General features: G+C 47.5%; 1 protein-coding gene across 2 annotated transcripts in view; it reads right to left on the reverse strand.

The window, feature by feature from the left end:
• Positions 1–2,512: 2,512 nt before the first annotated feature.
• The window catches only part of LOC135919319 (lysine-specific demethylase 2A-like), a 71,656-nt gene continuing 58,067 nt past the window's right edge, over positions 2,513–16,101 (reverse strand). For both annotated transcript variants that reach the window (XM_065453053.2, XM_065453052.1), the window contains exons 17-18: positions 13,400–13,510; positions 2,513–4,991 (exon numbers count right to left, since the gene is read on the reverse strand). In XM_065453053.2, coding sequence (XP_065309125.1) covers positions 3,687–4,991; positions 13,400–13,510 — 1,416 coding nt within the window. In that variant the 3' untranslated portion in view covers positions 2,513–3,686. The remainder of the gene's footprint in view (positions 4,992–13,399; positions 13,511–16,101) is intronic.

Genomic DNA, 16,101 nt, shown 5'->3' on the forward strand with positions numbered 1-16,101 from the left:
GGAGGGCAACTTGTAATCGTCTGTAGGCTCTTTAATGAGACGCCTCACTTAAATTGTGGTGTTAATGTTTTACTGAAGCTGTACCCTATGCATCTACAAGACGTTTCCGAACCGTTTTAGGAACCCTTTAAGAACTGTCAGAGTGAAAGCGTTAAATTCTGGTCACCCTCATAGGTTTATATTCGATTTTACTGCATTTAAATTGCCAATAAGCGTAAACGCTCGAGTGTCAATGCCAGAGGTACAACATTCCGATATGTTTGTCCCCACTTGAGAAACGGAAATTGATACAACGCTTAAAATTAGATCCGACGGGTGACGAGAATGAAGTACTATGGGCAAAGCCACAAGTATGCGAGCTTTACGCAACCTTGTGGGAAATCAAATTTGCTTGCTTACTTGCATGTTTGTCTAAACCAATGCCTTGTGTTCAAGAGTTTGGGAGTAGGGGTAGAGTTGTTAGGAGGGATGGCTGCATTAACTGCTTAGCTAGAGACTTGGTTGTTTTTCTGAAATGCCGCACAAGGTTTACAGGATTTTCTTTACGGTAGAAAATGTAACAAACACAAATATAACGAAGTAAATTGTAAACGTTTCTAGCCGATATAGCATGTAATACGGTAAAACGCCGTTCATACGTTCTGAAAAAAAAAAAGACTGTAAAATAACGTACAATCCGAAGTAAAGAAAATTAAGACATCTTTTGTTGACATCATCTCCGTAATGCGAAACGTCGCGCGGATCGTTGCAGCGCGAGACGCCGACGCGCGTCGAGCTGGTGATGCTCCGGCGGCCCGAGACGCTTTTGTTCTCATAGTGCGCGACGTTTTAAGAGGGCGACGGGAAAGCGAAAAAAAATCGAGCTGGTGAGCGACGCCGGATGTCGCTGAAGCTAAACATGATGCCCACATTGCGCCGCCTGCAGCAGGGAACGCCGGCGCGTTTGGATTATCGCCGCCTGCTAAAAGCGTGCAGTACGCTACCAACGGCACTACGCGCCACGCGCTGTAAAATGGCGAAGATGCTTGTCGCAATAGCTCTGGCGGCGATAGCTGTGAATGCGGCGTGCGACGAACGGCGCGGAGATGTGCTGGTACCGGAATAAGCAATTGCGCGCCGTCATTTTCACGTGAGACTGAATGCTGTGTACTATTCCCGATCGCGCGCGCCTAGCGCCTTTGCTTGTTCACATGGGATTTAGCGGTCACAAAACGTGTATTACGATCGTAGTCCACAGAAGGGAACGGAACGGCGGCGCGTTTCGGTTATCGCCTATTAAAAGCGTGCGCTATGCTTCCGACGGTACTACGCGCTGTGAAACAGATAGTCGAAGATGCTTATCGCGATAGGATTGGCCTGTGACAGCCGCGCGCGACAACCCCGGAGATTTGCTGGTGCCGACATGAGAAACCGAGTGCGCGCCGGCGTTTTGACCCGATAGCGCTAGGGGCCCCCTGTCGCATAAAATGAGGCGTAGGCGTCCCGCGTCGTTTCGGCAAAAATGATTCCGAACTGTGCAATTCCAACCATACAGGGGCTCCGTCTAGCGCAAGGAAAGTTGCCGAATATAATTTCTCCCAGTAAAACACCTCGGAAAAACCGTAAACTACGATTTACACACAACCTAGAGACATAACAGCGTCGGATTGTAATTCGAATAGACGAGAAAACATAATTCCGCGAAGCGGAAACGCAAGAAGCCTTTTTCCAGCGTTTCTACCATTACACAGACCGGCCACGGCGTCCGAGATTTGCGCGCGCCGGCGTGTGCAAAGCTCAGACGCCGTGGCCGGTCTGTGGAATGGTAGAAACGCTGGAAAAAGGTTTATTGGAAAAACGCTACGACGCGGCGCGCCTGGTTCCTTGCAGCACCTCCAGATGGCGGTCGCCTTTCAACCAGAAAGCTCACCTTCGTGCATAGCGTTCGCCACCAGCGCTTCCCGGTAAACATTACGGTTACATAAGCTGCAGTTGCCGGGAAGCGTGAGAAGCAATCGGCGATCTTTGAATGCTGTCGCGTTGCACTCAAAGGCGAAGGTTAAGCGTCCTCCAAATTTTCACGTGACACAGGCGGGCGAGTATCGCAGTGAAGCTGTCGCGGCGGGCAGCTATGTACTGTTTTTTCTTGTTTACAAAGGATCTAGTGGTTGAAAAACGTATACGATAGCAGTTTGGCGACGTACTGAAGCTTGGTGCCGAAAAATCGTGTTTTCCGGGAACGCATGAACCGGTTGATATAAGCGCAACTCTATTGGGTCATTTTTTGTTTTCGATTGCGGACGTTGGCGCCGGGAAAACGTACGTAACGGGAATGTATCAACAAGGTTCTCCCATATATGCTTATAATAAATGTTAGATATACTAAGAGGCATTTTCAAGTAGGATGGAAATTCTATCATAATGAGGTTACAAGGACTGCATATCCTGCTATACCAACTTTCAGACTAGGGTGTTGGGAGAACGAGAGTTTGCCTTCCAATATGATGACATAGCCTTAAATACACAGACACAATTACCTACAAAATTTTACTGAGCCAACTGTTTTACATATCATGAGCAACACTGGCTTCATTTATGTACAACACACAAACAAACTAATGAGCATAATGCAACGAAAATGACACAGCCACTCGGTGTCTTGTGCTCACCAAAGTTGTAGATGGCTTCTGGTAGTATTTACAACTTGTAACTTTGCATACAAATAATGATGGTTTCACAAGAATTTTGTGATGAACTGGCATGAGCTTTTGCACGCAGCGACAAGAATGAATATGAAGGGTTCAATAAATTACATGATACAAGCGAGAAAAAATACAATGCTACAATCTCTGGGTTATGTGCTACCACGCACTACTGCACAAAACAAGTTGACAGCAACTTTGCTTCAAGAAATGCAACGGCCACTACTGCCCACAGCACAGTAAAATAAATGTCAGCTGCAAAGAATTGAATGCCAACGAGAACACAATCTAAATGAAACTAAATGTACAAAACATGAGCAGACTTCTAGGAAGAGCACTTAAAACTGCTTAATGATGAGTCCTGTCTGAAGTATACAAAATGCTCAACAAAGATTGCGCATTATATGAAAGGTACAGTTAACGTGTCAAAAAAAAGAGAAGAAAGCATAACATTGGCTTAATGCTAGAGGTCTTAAATGATGGCCTCAAACCACAACAACGAAGGTGCACTTGAGGTACTTTGTCAGTAGGAAGCCAGCATAAAGCCCCCCACTACGCTCAAAGTGACGAGAAGATCAAACATGAACACAGCAACGACAGCCATGACTGTTCTAAAAAAAAAAAAAAAAAGAACCCGTGCTTGAGATGTTAAAAGTCTGCTTCAGCTATAGGGTAAAATTGAAGATTAGTCTGCAGAAGAGAAGGCAGCCTGAGTTTGACAGGCTGCTCCAAGAGCTCAAATTTACTGCCTGTACTTTAAAAACAATTCTCGAGCAGTTCACTATGCTTCCTTCACACAATGCAAGCAGATTCTGCCAGAAACTGCCAGAAAAGCACTGATCAACGAATGTTGCTGTTTTGGGGTTTACATGGCTAGCTAGAAAGTGGCATCACTGCCCGTCTCAACTCTGCAGCCCAAATGGGAGATCTGTATGAAATGAAAATAACCAGAGACTTAATACATTGTGAAACAAGTCGGAAAGGGAGAGCAAGAGAGGTCGCTTCCTATGAAGTGGCGACTTGTATGAGCTTGCTCTCCTTGAGGATGACAGGGAGGCGGCTCTGTGCTACAAAGCGGCGGCAGGCTGCATCGGTCACTTGCGGGCAGTCTCTGAGATCCAAGTGGCGCAAGCCTACACAACGTCGCAATGCCTCAAGGCCTGTGTCCGACACGTTGGCACACCGTGAAACATCGAGCGCTGTGAGTCGTGACGCCTTGGCAGCTCCAAGCACTGCTATACCCATGTCCGTGACACCGCGGCAGTTGGACAAGTCCAAGCGGCTCAAGTTTGGCAGTTGGTGCCCCAGCAAGCGCACCGCCACATCCGAGATGTCACAGCCCGCGAGCCGAACCTCAACAAGAAGACGGGGCTTGGAGCGAGCATCGGGCGCCACCAAATCTCGCACCGCCTGGTCTCCAAGCCCCTCGACCCAACTGAGGTCGAGGCAGCGAAGGCGGGGGCAGACACCTGAACGCAGTGCAGCAACCACGGCAGCCGCCGAGCACCCACTCAGCCCCAGCTCTCGCAGGTGTGGCAGGCGTGGCAGCAGCCAGCTGAGCTGCTTCGCTGAGACATTGGTCCAGGCCAGGTCCAGGCAGCAGGGCTGCCTTCTTACGATGCCCGCCAGCGCCAGTGCCGTCACGCGGCGGCGCGACAGATCCACCCGGCGCCACATGCCAGGTTCCACACACCATCGGTTCCATGCCTTGCACACCAGCTGGCACTGTGACAAGTCTTGGGGACCAAGGTAGCGCATGACGGGCACCATCACCTCGCGCATCAGTGCGTAGCATGTGGTGCCGTCCTCCAGCTGCACTCTCTGCACAGGCTGCTTGGCTTTCTCCACATCTTCAGGGAGCGGTGCAGGTCGAACTAAGTGCAGAGGCTTGCGCAAGTTACCGCGGTCTCGCAGGGTCATCTTGAACTTGAAGTCCGGCGGCTGCCCGCAGCTCATGCTCGTGATGTGGAGGTCAGGTGCAGTGGCCCCATTTGTGGTGGTGGTTGAAGAATTCCTGTCGTCTCGGTCTTCGACACTCTGGGGGTTGGCAGCAATGGCTGCCAAGCCATTCTTCACCTCAGGCTCCTCGCTGGGAATGGCCGACACAGCCGGAACCGCAGGGATGGCCGCTGCCTCGGCGAACTCTGGCTCTGAACCTTTGTGCAAGCTGCGCATCGACTTTACCACCTGGTCATGGGAGCTTGTCGCCGAGATCTTGTCCCCCGGGACAACGGTCAGCCGGGCACAAGATCGGACGTAGTCATCCTTGCGGGACCTGCTTAATGCTGCCTCTGCACTCTCGTACATTTCCTGAAAATGAACAATGCATACATGTTCAGGGCTTTAAAAGAAAAAATGAAAAAAGAATTTATATGTTGCAATATAAAATACTCTCAGTGATATAAAATACTCGTGTCAAATTGCGATTACGAACTTAAATGCCTTTAATGTGAACAGAAGAAAATGCAGTGATTACTTTCTCCAAAACTTATCGAGTTTGCCACAAATTTAAGCTGCACTTTATGTCATCAGCTCCACCACCATTCGACTGCCAACCACATATCAGGTGCACCCTCAATCGGTTAGTCATAAAGCAATCGGGCACATAAAAGGAAGCAGGAAACTGCTCAGATGCTACATGTGATTGATTCATTGATTGGGCTTAATTATTTCATTACCACTAGAAATGTGCTGATTTTCGGCGCTTTTATGTAATGTTTTACGTCAAATGACAGTACAGTAAAACCTCAGCACTGCAAGAAATGTCCAAATTAACCGAATGTCAGATTATCATGGATGTCAAACGAACAATAAACAAATGCTTACTACGTCAACACATTTCCATCTACTGAATGAGCAAATCCTGTTTCGATCCTGCACAACAGCGGTGCAGAAGCTGCGACTTCTTCTCATCTCGCAAGTGATTGGCTCTCGCAGCAGCGAAGGCCTCGCAACTTCTTTTGCAGCGCCGCAGCACCTTCATCTGAGACACGCTTGCATCTCTGTGCACAACCCGATTATTTCTTATATGACAAGGGTCAATTGAATTAACTGGGTTTTACTGTAGACACGACATGTACCGCAACACATAAAATTATAGCCAAATCACTGGTGTTTTGAATGGATGCAAAGCAGTAATAATGGCTCAGACAGTTTCCGAGAATTCTTATGTGAAACTTCAAAGAAGCACCTCAAAGAATACAAAATGAAATTTATTTTTAGTTAAGCACCAGGAGGAAAAAAAAAATCTGATACACAAAATATGCACCTGGCTCTTAGTTTTTCATTTTTGCAAGTCAGATCACGCAAAAAGATATAAATATTTGTTGGCGTAAATATTAGCCATAGTGATGCTGATGCTATGCGGGAAAGCCAATGCACAAGCGGTAGTATATAGATGCGCGGGAGTAAACTAGCTCTAAAACAAACCATGCAACGAAAAGAGAGAGAGGGAGGCGCACAAAAAAAATTCCCTGTACTCGCACATAGTGGAAGCACATGACAGAAAAGAAAAGGTTAGGAAATTGGCTCCCTTTTAAAATGTGCAGACCGCACCGTAAATATACGGCATAGACCATTTTGAACTTGATCGCAGCGCTGTATATTTACGTCATTTACCCTGAAAGGGTTAAACTGCTAGTCAATCTTCAGTCGAAGGTTGGTCTGAAATCAATTGCTTGCTCTTGTGCAAATCAAAACCTACACAACGGGAAGGATTGTTCGCAATGATTTATACATACCCTGTTGAAGTGCCAATGGATAAAAGCAACCAACAAAGGCTAAAATAAAGTCGCACTCCATATTAGTCAAACGCAATTGTCAAAATAACACACACTCATGCGTAGAAGCCAGATTCATCATCATCATCATCAGCCTGGTTACGCCCACTGTAGGGCAAAGGCCTCTCCCATACTTCAACAACCCCAGTCATGTACTAATTGTGGCCACGTCGTCCCTGCAAACTTCTTAATCTCATCCGCCCACCTAATTTTTTGCCCCCCCCCCCCTCCCTCGCTGCTACGCTTCCCTTCCCTTGTAATCCAATTCGTAACCCTTAATGACCATCGGTTATCTTCCCTCCACATTACATGTCCTGCCCATGCCCATTTCTTTTTCTTGCTTTCAACTAAGATGTCATTAACTCACGTTTGATCCCTCACCCAAACTACTGTTTTCTTATCCCTTAACGTTACACCCATCATTCTTCTTTCCATAGCTCGTTGCGTCATCCTCAGTTTAAGTAGAACCCTTTTCGTAAACCTCCAGGTTTCTGTCCCGTAGGCGAGTACTGGTAAGACACAGCTATTATATACTTTTCTCTTGAGGGATAATGGCAACCTGCTGTTCATGATCTGAGAATGCCTGCCAAACGCACCCCAGCCCATTCTTAATTTCTTCTGATTATTTCCATCTCATGATTCGGATCCGCTGTAGATGTATTCCCTTACCACTTCCAGCGCCTCGCTACCTAATGTAAATTGCTGTTCTCTTCCGAGGTTGTTAAACATTACTTTAGTTATCTGCAGATTCATTTTTAGACCCACTCTTCTGCTTAGCCTCTCCAGGTCAGCGAGCATGCATTGCAATCAGTCCCCTGAGTTGAAGCCAGATTGCTAGGCACTGAAATCTAGGTTTTAGGCACCAACAACAGGCACTCAACGCCTCATTTTTAGGCACAATAGGGGTGGCCACAATAGGCACTATAAGTTGTTTTCAAACCCAGCCTGTTTTATGTATTGCATGTGTGCATGTGTATAGACATTTATGCAGGCCATCGTTTTACAGGGCTTTGCTAGGCACCCGAGAAGCCACTTTCTTTTTTTATTCAATCAGCATACTGCAGCCATAATTCTTAATACATTTGCTCTGACATTATGTGCAGACCTTGTATACTGTATAAACTTTCCTGCTTATAGTGGTCCATCAAGTGAAGCTAGCATGAAAAACACAAAGCACGCAAGGAAAACTGCAATATGGTTAATGAGAGAAGCAACAGTTCCGTGTCTAATGGACAACAAATGTTTACGTAAAAAGAATTCAACAGTGTACGTTTACAAATCCTTCTAAATTTATAACAATAACACATGACAGTTACAGATATTTATTGCAGTTTGGAGCACAGGAGTAAATACCGTAATTTTTCATGTATAACTCCCACCAAAATTTCAAAAAAATGAACAGTAAAGTGGGGGTGAGGGTTAGACGAAAATTACGCTTTGAAGTGTGGCTTCATGGCATAACAGCATACACTGACATGAAGCCAAACCTCAAAGCAAGGTTCAACGCCACTCAAAGTTTCGTTATCTACTAGGGAACCCCACCTCCTTCCAAACTCTTGCATGCTGAAGCTTCTTTTCTCCCCTCTTTCACGGTCGCCCATTTTCCTCTTCTTTACAGGTTGCCATTTTGTGTTTAGTAGTTAGCGAATAGTGCATGCGACGCTGGCAAACTCATACGTCACCCATTGCCATGGCACTCCCTCAGTCTGCATGAAGTGCTTCGCGATACAGCAGTGAGCCACATCACTATTGGGGTTTTCGGCTCAGTCACGTTTGCTCCATTGCCGATGCGAGGGCTTCTCCATCCGCACTTTTATCCACGAATGGAAGCTAGCACTCGCACTGTCGTGCTAGCTGCGAAGTGATCTGATTCACGGCCGATATCCTGTGAATGATTTGTCCACCATAATGTCTTGCCTGTGAATTCAGCATTGTCAACATCGCCGAAGAATGGTGTAACAGAGCTGCTGGCCGAAGATACAACGTAGAGGAGTTGTGCATCCATGAATAATGACTGTTTTTGCAAAGAGTTGAGCAGTGTTGTATGCAGTTACTTCCGCAGCCCACCACGAAAAGATAATTTTTCTTTCCGGCTGTTGTAATTGGGGGCACTGATCATACGTAGTGACAGGCATGATCGTTACGTTGTTACATACACTTTTTAAAAATTAAAATCGCAGGGGAGGGCGCATTGAGAGGCAGAATTTATTGCTCACCTATCGCCGAGTTTAGATAAGTCACTACCGGCTGGTGTGCCTTTACAACCACTTAAGGGGGGGACACGGGTCTTAAAAGGTCGAAAATCGCGAAAAAATAGACTTTTAGAAGCTGACATTTTCGGAATCTCGAACCATTTCTGCACTAATTTGTGAAGCTTCTAGCTTCACTTATTATTTTCGCCGCAAATTCAATTTGTAACACGGCTGTGAGGTGAATCTGAGCGCACATATATGCAAAAATAGCACTTCTTCCGCGTCGAACGGTTGCCGTCGCACACGGGTTATCATGGCCGTCTTGGTCTCGTTTGAAAGAGCCGCCCTACACCTTCAATTTCCCGCCGTCGCTGGCTGTCCTTGCTCATTGGCTTTCTAGAAAAAATGCGTCGAAATGTACCAAGGCGCTATTGTATTGGCTGCTTGGCGCACGTGACAAAGCCTAGGCACCCAAATTGGCCTAGCGGCCTTCCCGTCGTCTGCTTCACGCTGTCGAGACGCACACAAGCATGCGCCATTTTGTCTTGGTGTTGTCGATGGACTGCAGCTATGGTTTGGCCGATCAAGAAGTTCAGCACCAAGAACAAATTTGGTAAGCGAGTGAGGCGACCGCTATCGGAGAACTTCAAGAAGGGTCCCACAACGACTCGGGACAACGAGGATGACGACTTTGCTGCGATCGGCAGTGCAGACGCCAAAGTGGTCACCGCTGCCGCCACGGTAGGCCTAATGGACGCTAGACCTATGAGGTCGTCAGCTGCCGACAGCATCGTGGAGAGCGGCCGTAAGGAAAATCCAGCACGGCACACATAGCGATAAATCCAGTGCTTGCTCGCTTTAAAGGCGGAGCTCGATAGCCCCTTTTCTCTTGCAAGCTCCTTAGCTTTTGCCTGCATAAGCTACACGCTCAAAGCTGGATGCGCGGCTCCCTGTTGGCGTATGAACTCCGTCAGGGCTAGTTCGATTTGCGGGAATGTCCAACTCTTTGGGCCGCGAAAGCTTCTTTGCATTCCGCTGCACACGAAAAGGGCTTCCTTCTGTCAACGCCATACGCAAATGCTTGCCCCGTTGACGCCAAACTGCCTCCCAGCAGCACTGTTGCTGATGTCCTGTGCGGCTAAAATAACCTTTCTCTTGAAAGCAGCCGAGTACTGTTTTCGTGGTCCAAACATCTTGGTCCTTCAATGCGGAATAAAAAAGACGCACTTCGCGAAGCATGGTTTGCACGTTTGCGGCCAAGGTGCACACGCAACAAGAAAGAAACGATGCTGTAGTTACGCAGCAATAACGAAGCCAAGCCGTAGCCACGCAGAAATAACCACGCAGCAATAAGGAAACTAAAACTTCCAGCCCAAATTTCTGACTGAAATTTTTGTTTGGATCCACATATAGTAAGAAGCGGAAATTAGGAAAGCTAATAATAGGGGAAAAAACTCGTATTATACTTCGGTTTTTATGGTAAGTGTGGGGCTGTAGCCAGAGGGAAGGGGGGAACACCAGGCACATGCCCTCCCCTCACCCCTTCCTCTGGAGCAGAAATGTTTAACTATGCGTAGAAAAACTGCCAATCAAATTGTTCAATTGCTATAGGCACAGTTAAACAAGATTAAATAGCCCAGAGCAGCATATAGGCTGTAAGCAAGGGCGTACCAGAGAGCTCTTTCCATTAGTTTTGACCACCCTGGAGTTCAACATTGGGGCACCTGATGCTCAGTACAAAAGCATTTTTGCATTCCACTCCCATCTGAGTGCAGCTGCCGTGGCTGGGACATGAACCCATGACCTTGTGCTGAGAAGCATATAGCCACTGAGCACAGAGGATGTGGTGTTGTGTGGAGTGTCAAACAACTTCTGGTTGTGTTTGTAGCCTACAGTCTGACCTTCAAGAGGCCTCTAATGTAAAGACTCGGAGATTATACAGCACATTAAAACCTCATTCATATGTTTTAAAAAAAGCATGTGAAAACGTAGACGTAAAATGCAGTTCCTCGCAAAAGTGTCGGTACTTGTTTACCCAATTCTAATGAACAACCAATTTTCGTGAAGTAAGAAAATAAAAGTGGGCCTGAATGTAGCATGCGACTGATTCATAAAAGAGAAATATAGCATTGCTGCAGCACAAGACGCCGATGCACACCGAGATGGTGGGGCCCCCGCGGCTTGAGACATGGTTTGTCATTTTCCCACGATAGCTGTGAATGTGACATGCGACGACTCGCAAGGAGACTTGCTGGTACCAGAAAATGAAACTGAGTGCGTGCCAGCAATTTCACGTGACACTGGCGTTCGAGTACTGCGAAGAAGCTGCCGTGGCGGGTGCCTACTGCTCTGAATTACATGTGCCTTGTGCCTTTTCTCGTTCACTTGGAATCTAGTGCTCGGAAAACTTATCACATGATCGCAGTTTGGCAATGTACTGAATGTTGGTACTGAAAAATACGGTTTTTAAGGTACATACAGTGAAAGCTCGTTAATTCGAACTTCAATAATTTGAATTTATGGATAATTCAAACTGTATGATTTGGTCCGGCCAAGCTCCACAGAAGTCTATGTATAAAAAAGTCCGTTAATTCGAACGCCAGAAGGTTCCCTCACGGATAATTCGAACTACGCTCGCCTGGCACACGGCCAGAGAAACGCGCCTACTGCCTACACACAAGGCTGTATTGCCTCCGAAACGGAGAGAACGGCGAGAGAAGGCAAAATCGGAAAAAAATCTAACCGACACGGGGTCAGCCAGAAGGCAGCGGCGGCTGCCGCCTTCCCGTTCTACGTAACCTCCGAGATCTCTTAGCCGTTGCGAATCTCAGAGGCTTTGCAAATCTTTTACAGCTGCTAATGTTGTGCGGAGATGGCACTGCAAGCTCCAAAACACAGCGAATCAAGCACGTCGCAGCTGCGCTTGCAATCAAGAACCAACGAATCAGGGCCTTCGCCACCTTCACATGTTCAGCGTCTTTGTCTCGGCAGTCTTCATCGGTTGTGCACCTTTGTTTTCAGCCTATCGGCCGTCGCGATTCATTGTGATGGTGTTAAGCCTCGGCTAACGTTCGTTTCGGTGGACATCGGTGGTGTGGCACAGTCGGACCCAGAGCTTCGACTTGAAGATGGCGTGTGCCTGCGGCACACGCCATCACTTTCTGACACGCCAAATTTCTGACATGCCCTACTGCTTCCAAATCGCAGTGTACTGTTGCCCTCCTTCACTTTCGTTAGTTCGAACTTTCGTTAATTCGAACTGAAGCGGCTTCCCCTTGCGGTTCAAATTAACGAGCTTTTACTGTATTAACTGGTAAAAATAAAGCTTGACTGTATAGGGCGACTTTTTCCAGTTCTTGATCTAAAATGTTGGCACTGGAAGATCGTACAAAATGGCATAGTATCAACGAGGTTCTGCTGTACTGTGCCCTCTCAAATTATTTTAGCATTTAACCTTAAACTACAAGAAGTCTCCACATTGTTAAGACAACCGGTGGCTGGTGTGATGCATTATAATGTAAACAATGACGGGAGAGTGCAAATGCTTTTTTGCTTAATCTGAGTAGTAATCAGTGCTGATATTCTAAATAGGTGTTGCTTGCAGTAACCATAATTCATATCATGTCATCAGTGGCCATCTGCTTTGTTAACATCTTCCTGTTATACTACCATACTTGTATAAGAACCACACTTTTTTTTTGCTATTCATGAGGTGCGGCAGTTTCACAGGAGCAAGCAATTTTAACACTTTAACCATGCATAATTGTTGCAACTCTTTTCTATAAAAAAAAAAATTCCTTCACAGATGTATACCAAATAGACAACCAATACATAAAAGACAGCAAAGTGGTACGAGCGAATTCTCGCACCCTGTGAAAGTACTCAAGGCCTAATTTGGATCATGGCATCACTCAAACCCTGCTTCTTCCTTGTGACTGGCTGTCAAAAGTTACAGCAGTGACGGCTCCCACCCAGTCCACATCCGAGCAAGGCCATGGCTGGCTGTTTTCAGTGATAGCTGCCATGCCAGCTATGTGGCAAGAACATGCTGTTGGCTTTTGCCGTTGCAGCCATACCGACTCCTAGATGACTTGTGGAGCCGGTATAATGCTACATGACAAATATTATGGATTGCTTGTTTAAAAAGAAAAAGAACAAGCACTAAGTTGTGTTCTATTTCAATGAGATGTACGCACGACAACTTTTACATTAAAGTCACCGATCATTACGTTTCAAAGCGAATTCGGGTCTACCACACATACTGTGCTGTGTTTGCATTTGATAGCGACATTGACGCACGAGAACTTTTGCAGAACTCCCGTTAACAGCTTCACTGTAAATGGGGCGAATGCCATTGTTTTCACAATGGATATATTTGTTTACGCATGCACGCCACGCACCTGGTACCCGTCTAGTTCCCACCACCTCGCTGTCGCCGCTGCTCAGGCCGGGTTTGGCAGCAAATTCGTGGATATCGTCGTCCTCCCGGCCATCCATGGCGTTAGATATGCCTGTGACTTCAAAGCTTTTTCACAACAATGTTTGAAGACATGCGTGGTGTCTTCTGACTTTTTTTCTTTTCCTTTTTTCCACTTTCAATTTTGAGCTGCCATGGTGAGTGCGGCTCTTCAGTGTCTACAGTAACATAATTTAGACGGTGTTATGAAATGTTCCTCAAAGAGCAAAAGTTGCATGCATGCTCGAAAAGCGTTGCTCTGCTTTATCGAGCCTAAGCTTCCCTGCTCACCTCGTCGCTCGCATCTCCGTTCTTGACTGCTGCTGGCAGGTGCTGAACTGGCTTGTCTGACAAAGGCACGCCGTCATACTCGAGAAGTTCTTGAGGTCCTTCTGTCTTGATCTGCAGGTGCCAAAGGGTGGGGATACCTTTAAGTGCAACATACCCACAAGAAACAAGAAACCAAACACAAAACGTGATGCAGGGTTGAACTTCATAAGCTATTTTTTAAGTAAAATAAAGGTATGACATACTTAAGGGGGGACGCGGGTCTTGAAATCGCGAAAAATGGTCAAAAATGGCAATTTTCAAAAATTGCGTTTTTGAAGTCTTTAATGTCCCAACTATGCCTCTACAAAATATTATGGCGCAATTCCTACTCAAAGTATAAAATAAACGGTAATTTATAAACGTCGGTGAGCCGAAATTGAACGCCAAGCGCGAAGATTTGCCTCATTTTCAAGCTGCCGTAGCTCCGCGCGACGCGTACCGATCGGCGCCATCTTGGTCTCGTTTGAAAGCTGGTTTCCCGCTCTCCATTCTGGCGCCCCTCGGCACGCTGTTGACCCTCGTGCAGCGGAGGGATTGGCACCCGTTCTCAAGCGGGAAATCGTCGCAAGACAGCCGCTGATTGGGTGAACCGGGCGCCTCCTCGAGGCGCAGCCCTCTGATTGGCCGTGACGTATGCTTCGCCTTCCGCGGCCGCGTTGTCCGACTCCTTCACGTCGTCTGCTTTCGCCTGCACGCACGTCATTTTTCGAGCTCCTCTTTGTTTCCTAGTATTTTTCGTTCTGCCTTTTTCTTTATCGTTCTTCTAGATATTTTGGCTATTGGGTCGCTTCTTTTAACCACGAATTTCTTGCTTTTGCGTGCCTGGTGGCTTTGTTCCGCGTGTCACGATGGTGCGAGACGCGCGCTTGAAAGCAAGCACGCGAAAAGCAGTCGGCAAAAAGAGACGCGCATGGAATAAGAACAGCGCTACATCGTCGAGAACTACAGCTTCGGTGATGCCGCAAGCTGCTGTGCCCTTGGTGGATGCGGCAGGACTGAGCTCGCCAACAACAGCTTCGCCGGTGGATGCGGCTGAACAAACCCCGTCGACGCTAGCTTCGCCTGTGGACGCGGCTGGACAGTGCCGATCAGTGTCAACTTCGTTAACGCAAGTCTGTGCAGTGCCGGTGGATGCGCCTGGACTAAGCCCGTCGAAAATGCCAACTTTTGAGACGCTGCAAGTCGCTTCGGATTCCGTGTCGTCGGAAGCGGCTGAGCCGGCTGACCTAAGCCTAACGTTGACTTCGGCGTTTCCGCACGCCGCTTCGGTGCCGACGGACGCGGCTGAACCGAGCTCGCGTGCTCAACGCTTCGACACGGTGTTTTTCACGGAGGCGGAGTGCGCGGGGCGCGAAAATTACGCAGACAACATTAAATCTTCGTTGGCGAAGCAGTCCGCGACTTCCCGCAAGTTCGAGCTAATGAACGTCGGCACAGCAAGTGAAGATGACGATCGCGGCACAGAGTACATCATCGTTGATCTCTCAGTGCTAAAGAAGATGTTTGTGTCCACAAGCTGCAGCAAGTGTGGGATGACCACTCTCCAACTCGCAAAGTGCAGTGAGAGAGAATACGGCCTAGCAGTGAAGTTGGAGCTCACATGCTCAAATTGCGATTTCGCCGAGCGGCACTTCTCGTCGCCACGAGTGCCCGGGAAATCCAACATCACGCCCTTTGAAGTCAATTTGCGGGCAATGAAGGGAATTCAAAGTATAGGCAAGGGAGCGACTGCCCTAGCAGATTTTTGTGCCACCATGAACCTCTCTCACCGAGGACTTCACCACAAGACTTTCAGGGGGCATATGGACACCATGGTGAAAGCTTGCCAGGCAGTAGCTACTGCTACAGAAGCAGCAAGCGTCAAAGTGGTGAAGGACATGTACAAGAACTTCCTGAATCCACCAGGAAATGTAGATGTCATATTTGATGGCACATGGAAGACACGTGGTCACAATTCAAATATTGCAGTAGGCTGCATCATAGAGCTATACACTGGCCTAGTACTGGACCATGTTGTGCTCTCGAGGTACTGTCGTGGGTGCCAAGGGGCACCTGATCCCAGTGATGATGGGTACGGTGACTGGGCTGTGAACCACAAGTGCATGAAAAACATCGACTGCAATGCCGGCCGGATGGAGACTGAAGCAGCTATCATTTTGTTCAACAGGTCTCTGGAAAAAAATGGGTTGCGGTACACAACTATACTTTCTGATGGTGATAGCCGCACCTTTCATGCATTGACCTCAGGAGAAGTGTATGGATATATATCCATTGAAAAGAAAGACTGCTTGAACCATGTCCACAAGCGGATGGGGACGGCTCTTCGCAACTTGGTGGAGAAGAAGAAGGCACAAGGAGAATCTCTTGGCGGAAAGGGCAACCTCACCCAAGATAAGATAAAGAAAATTACAAACTACTATGGGTATGCCTTGCGGAGCCACAGCCACGACGTTGCAGGCATGAAAAAGGCAGTGCATGCCACGCTGTTGCACATGACCTCGACAGATGAAGCCCCAGACCACAGTTGCTGTCCTCAAGGGGTTGATTCGTGGTGTGCCTTCAATCGTGCTTTGGCGAACCAAGTGGAGCCGTCACCACACAAAAACCCTCTGCCAGGCCACGTTCGCACTGCTCTTGAGCCAATATTTGCAAGGCTGGGCGAC

This window comes from Dermacentor albipictus, chromosome 2 (genome assembly GCF_038994185.2).
Source record: "Dermacentor albipictus isolate Rhodes 1998 colony chromosome 2, USDA_Dalb.pri_finalv2, whole genome shotgun sequence".
Taxonomy (NCBI): domain Eukaryota; kingdom Metazoa; phylum Arthropoda; class Arachnida; order Ixodida; family Ixodidae; genus Dermacentor; species Dermacentor albipictus.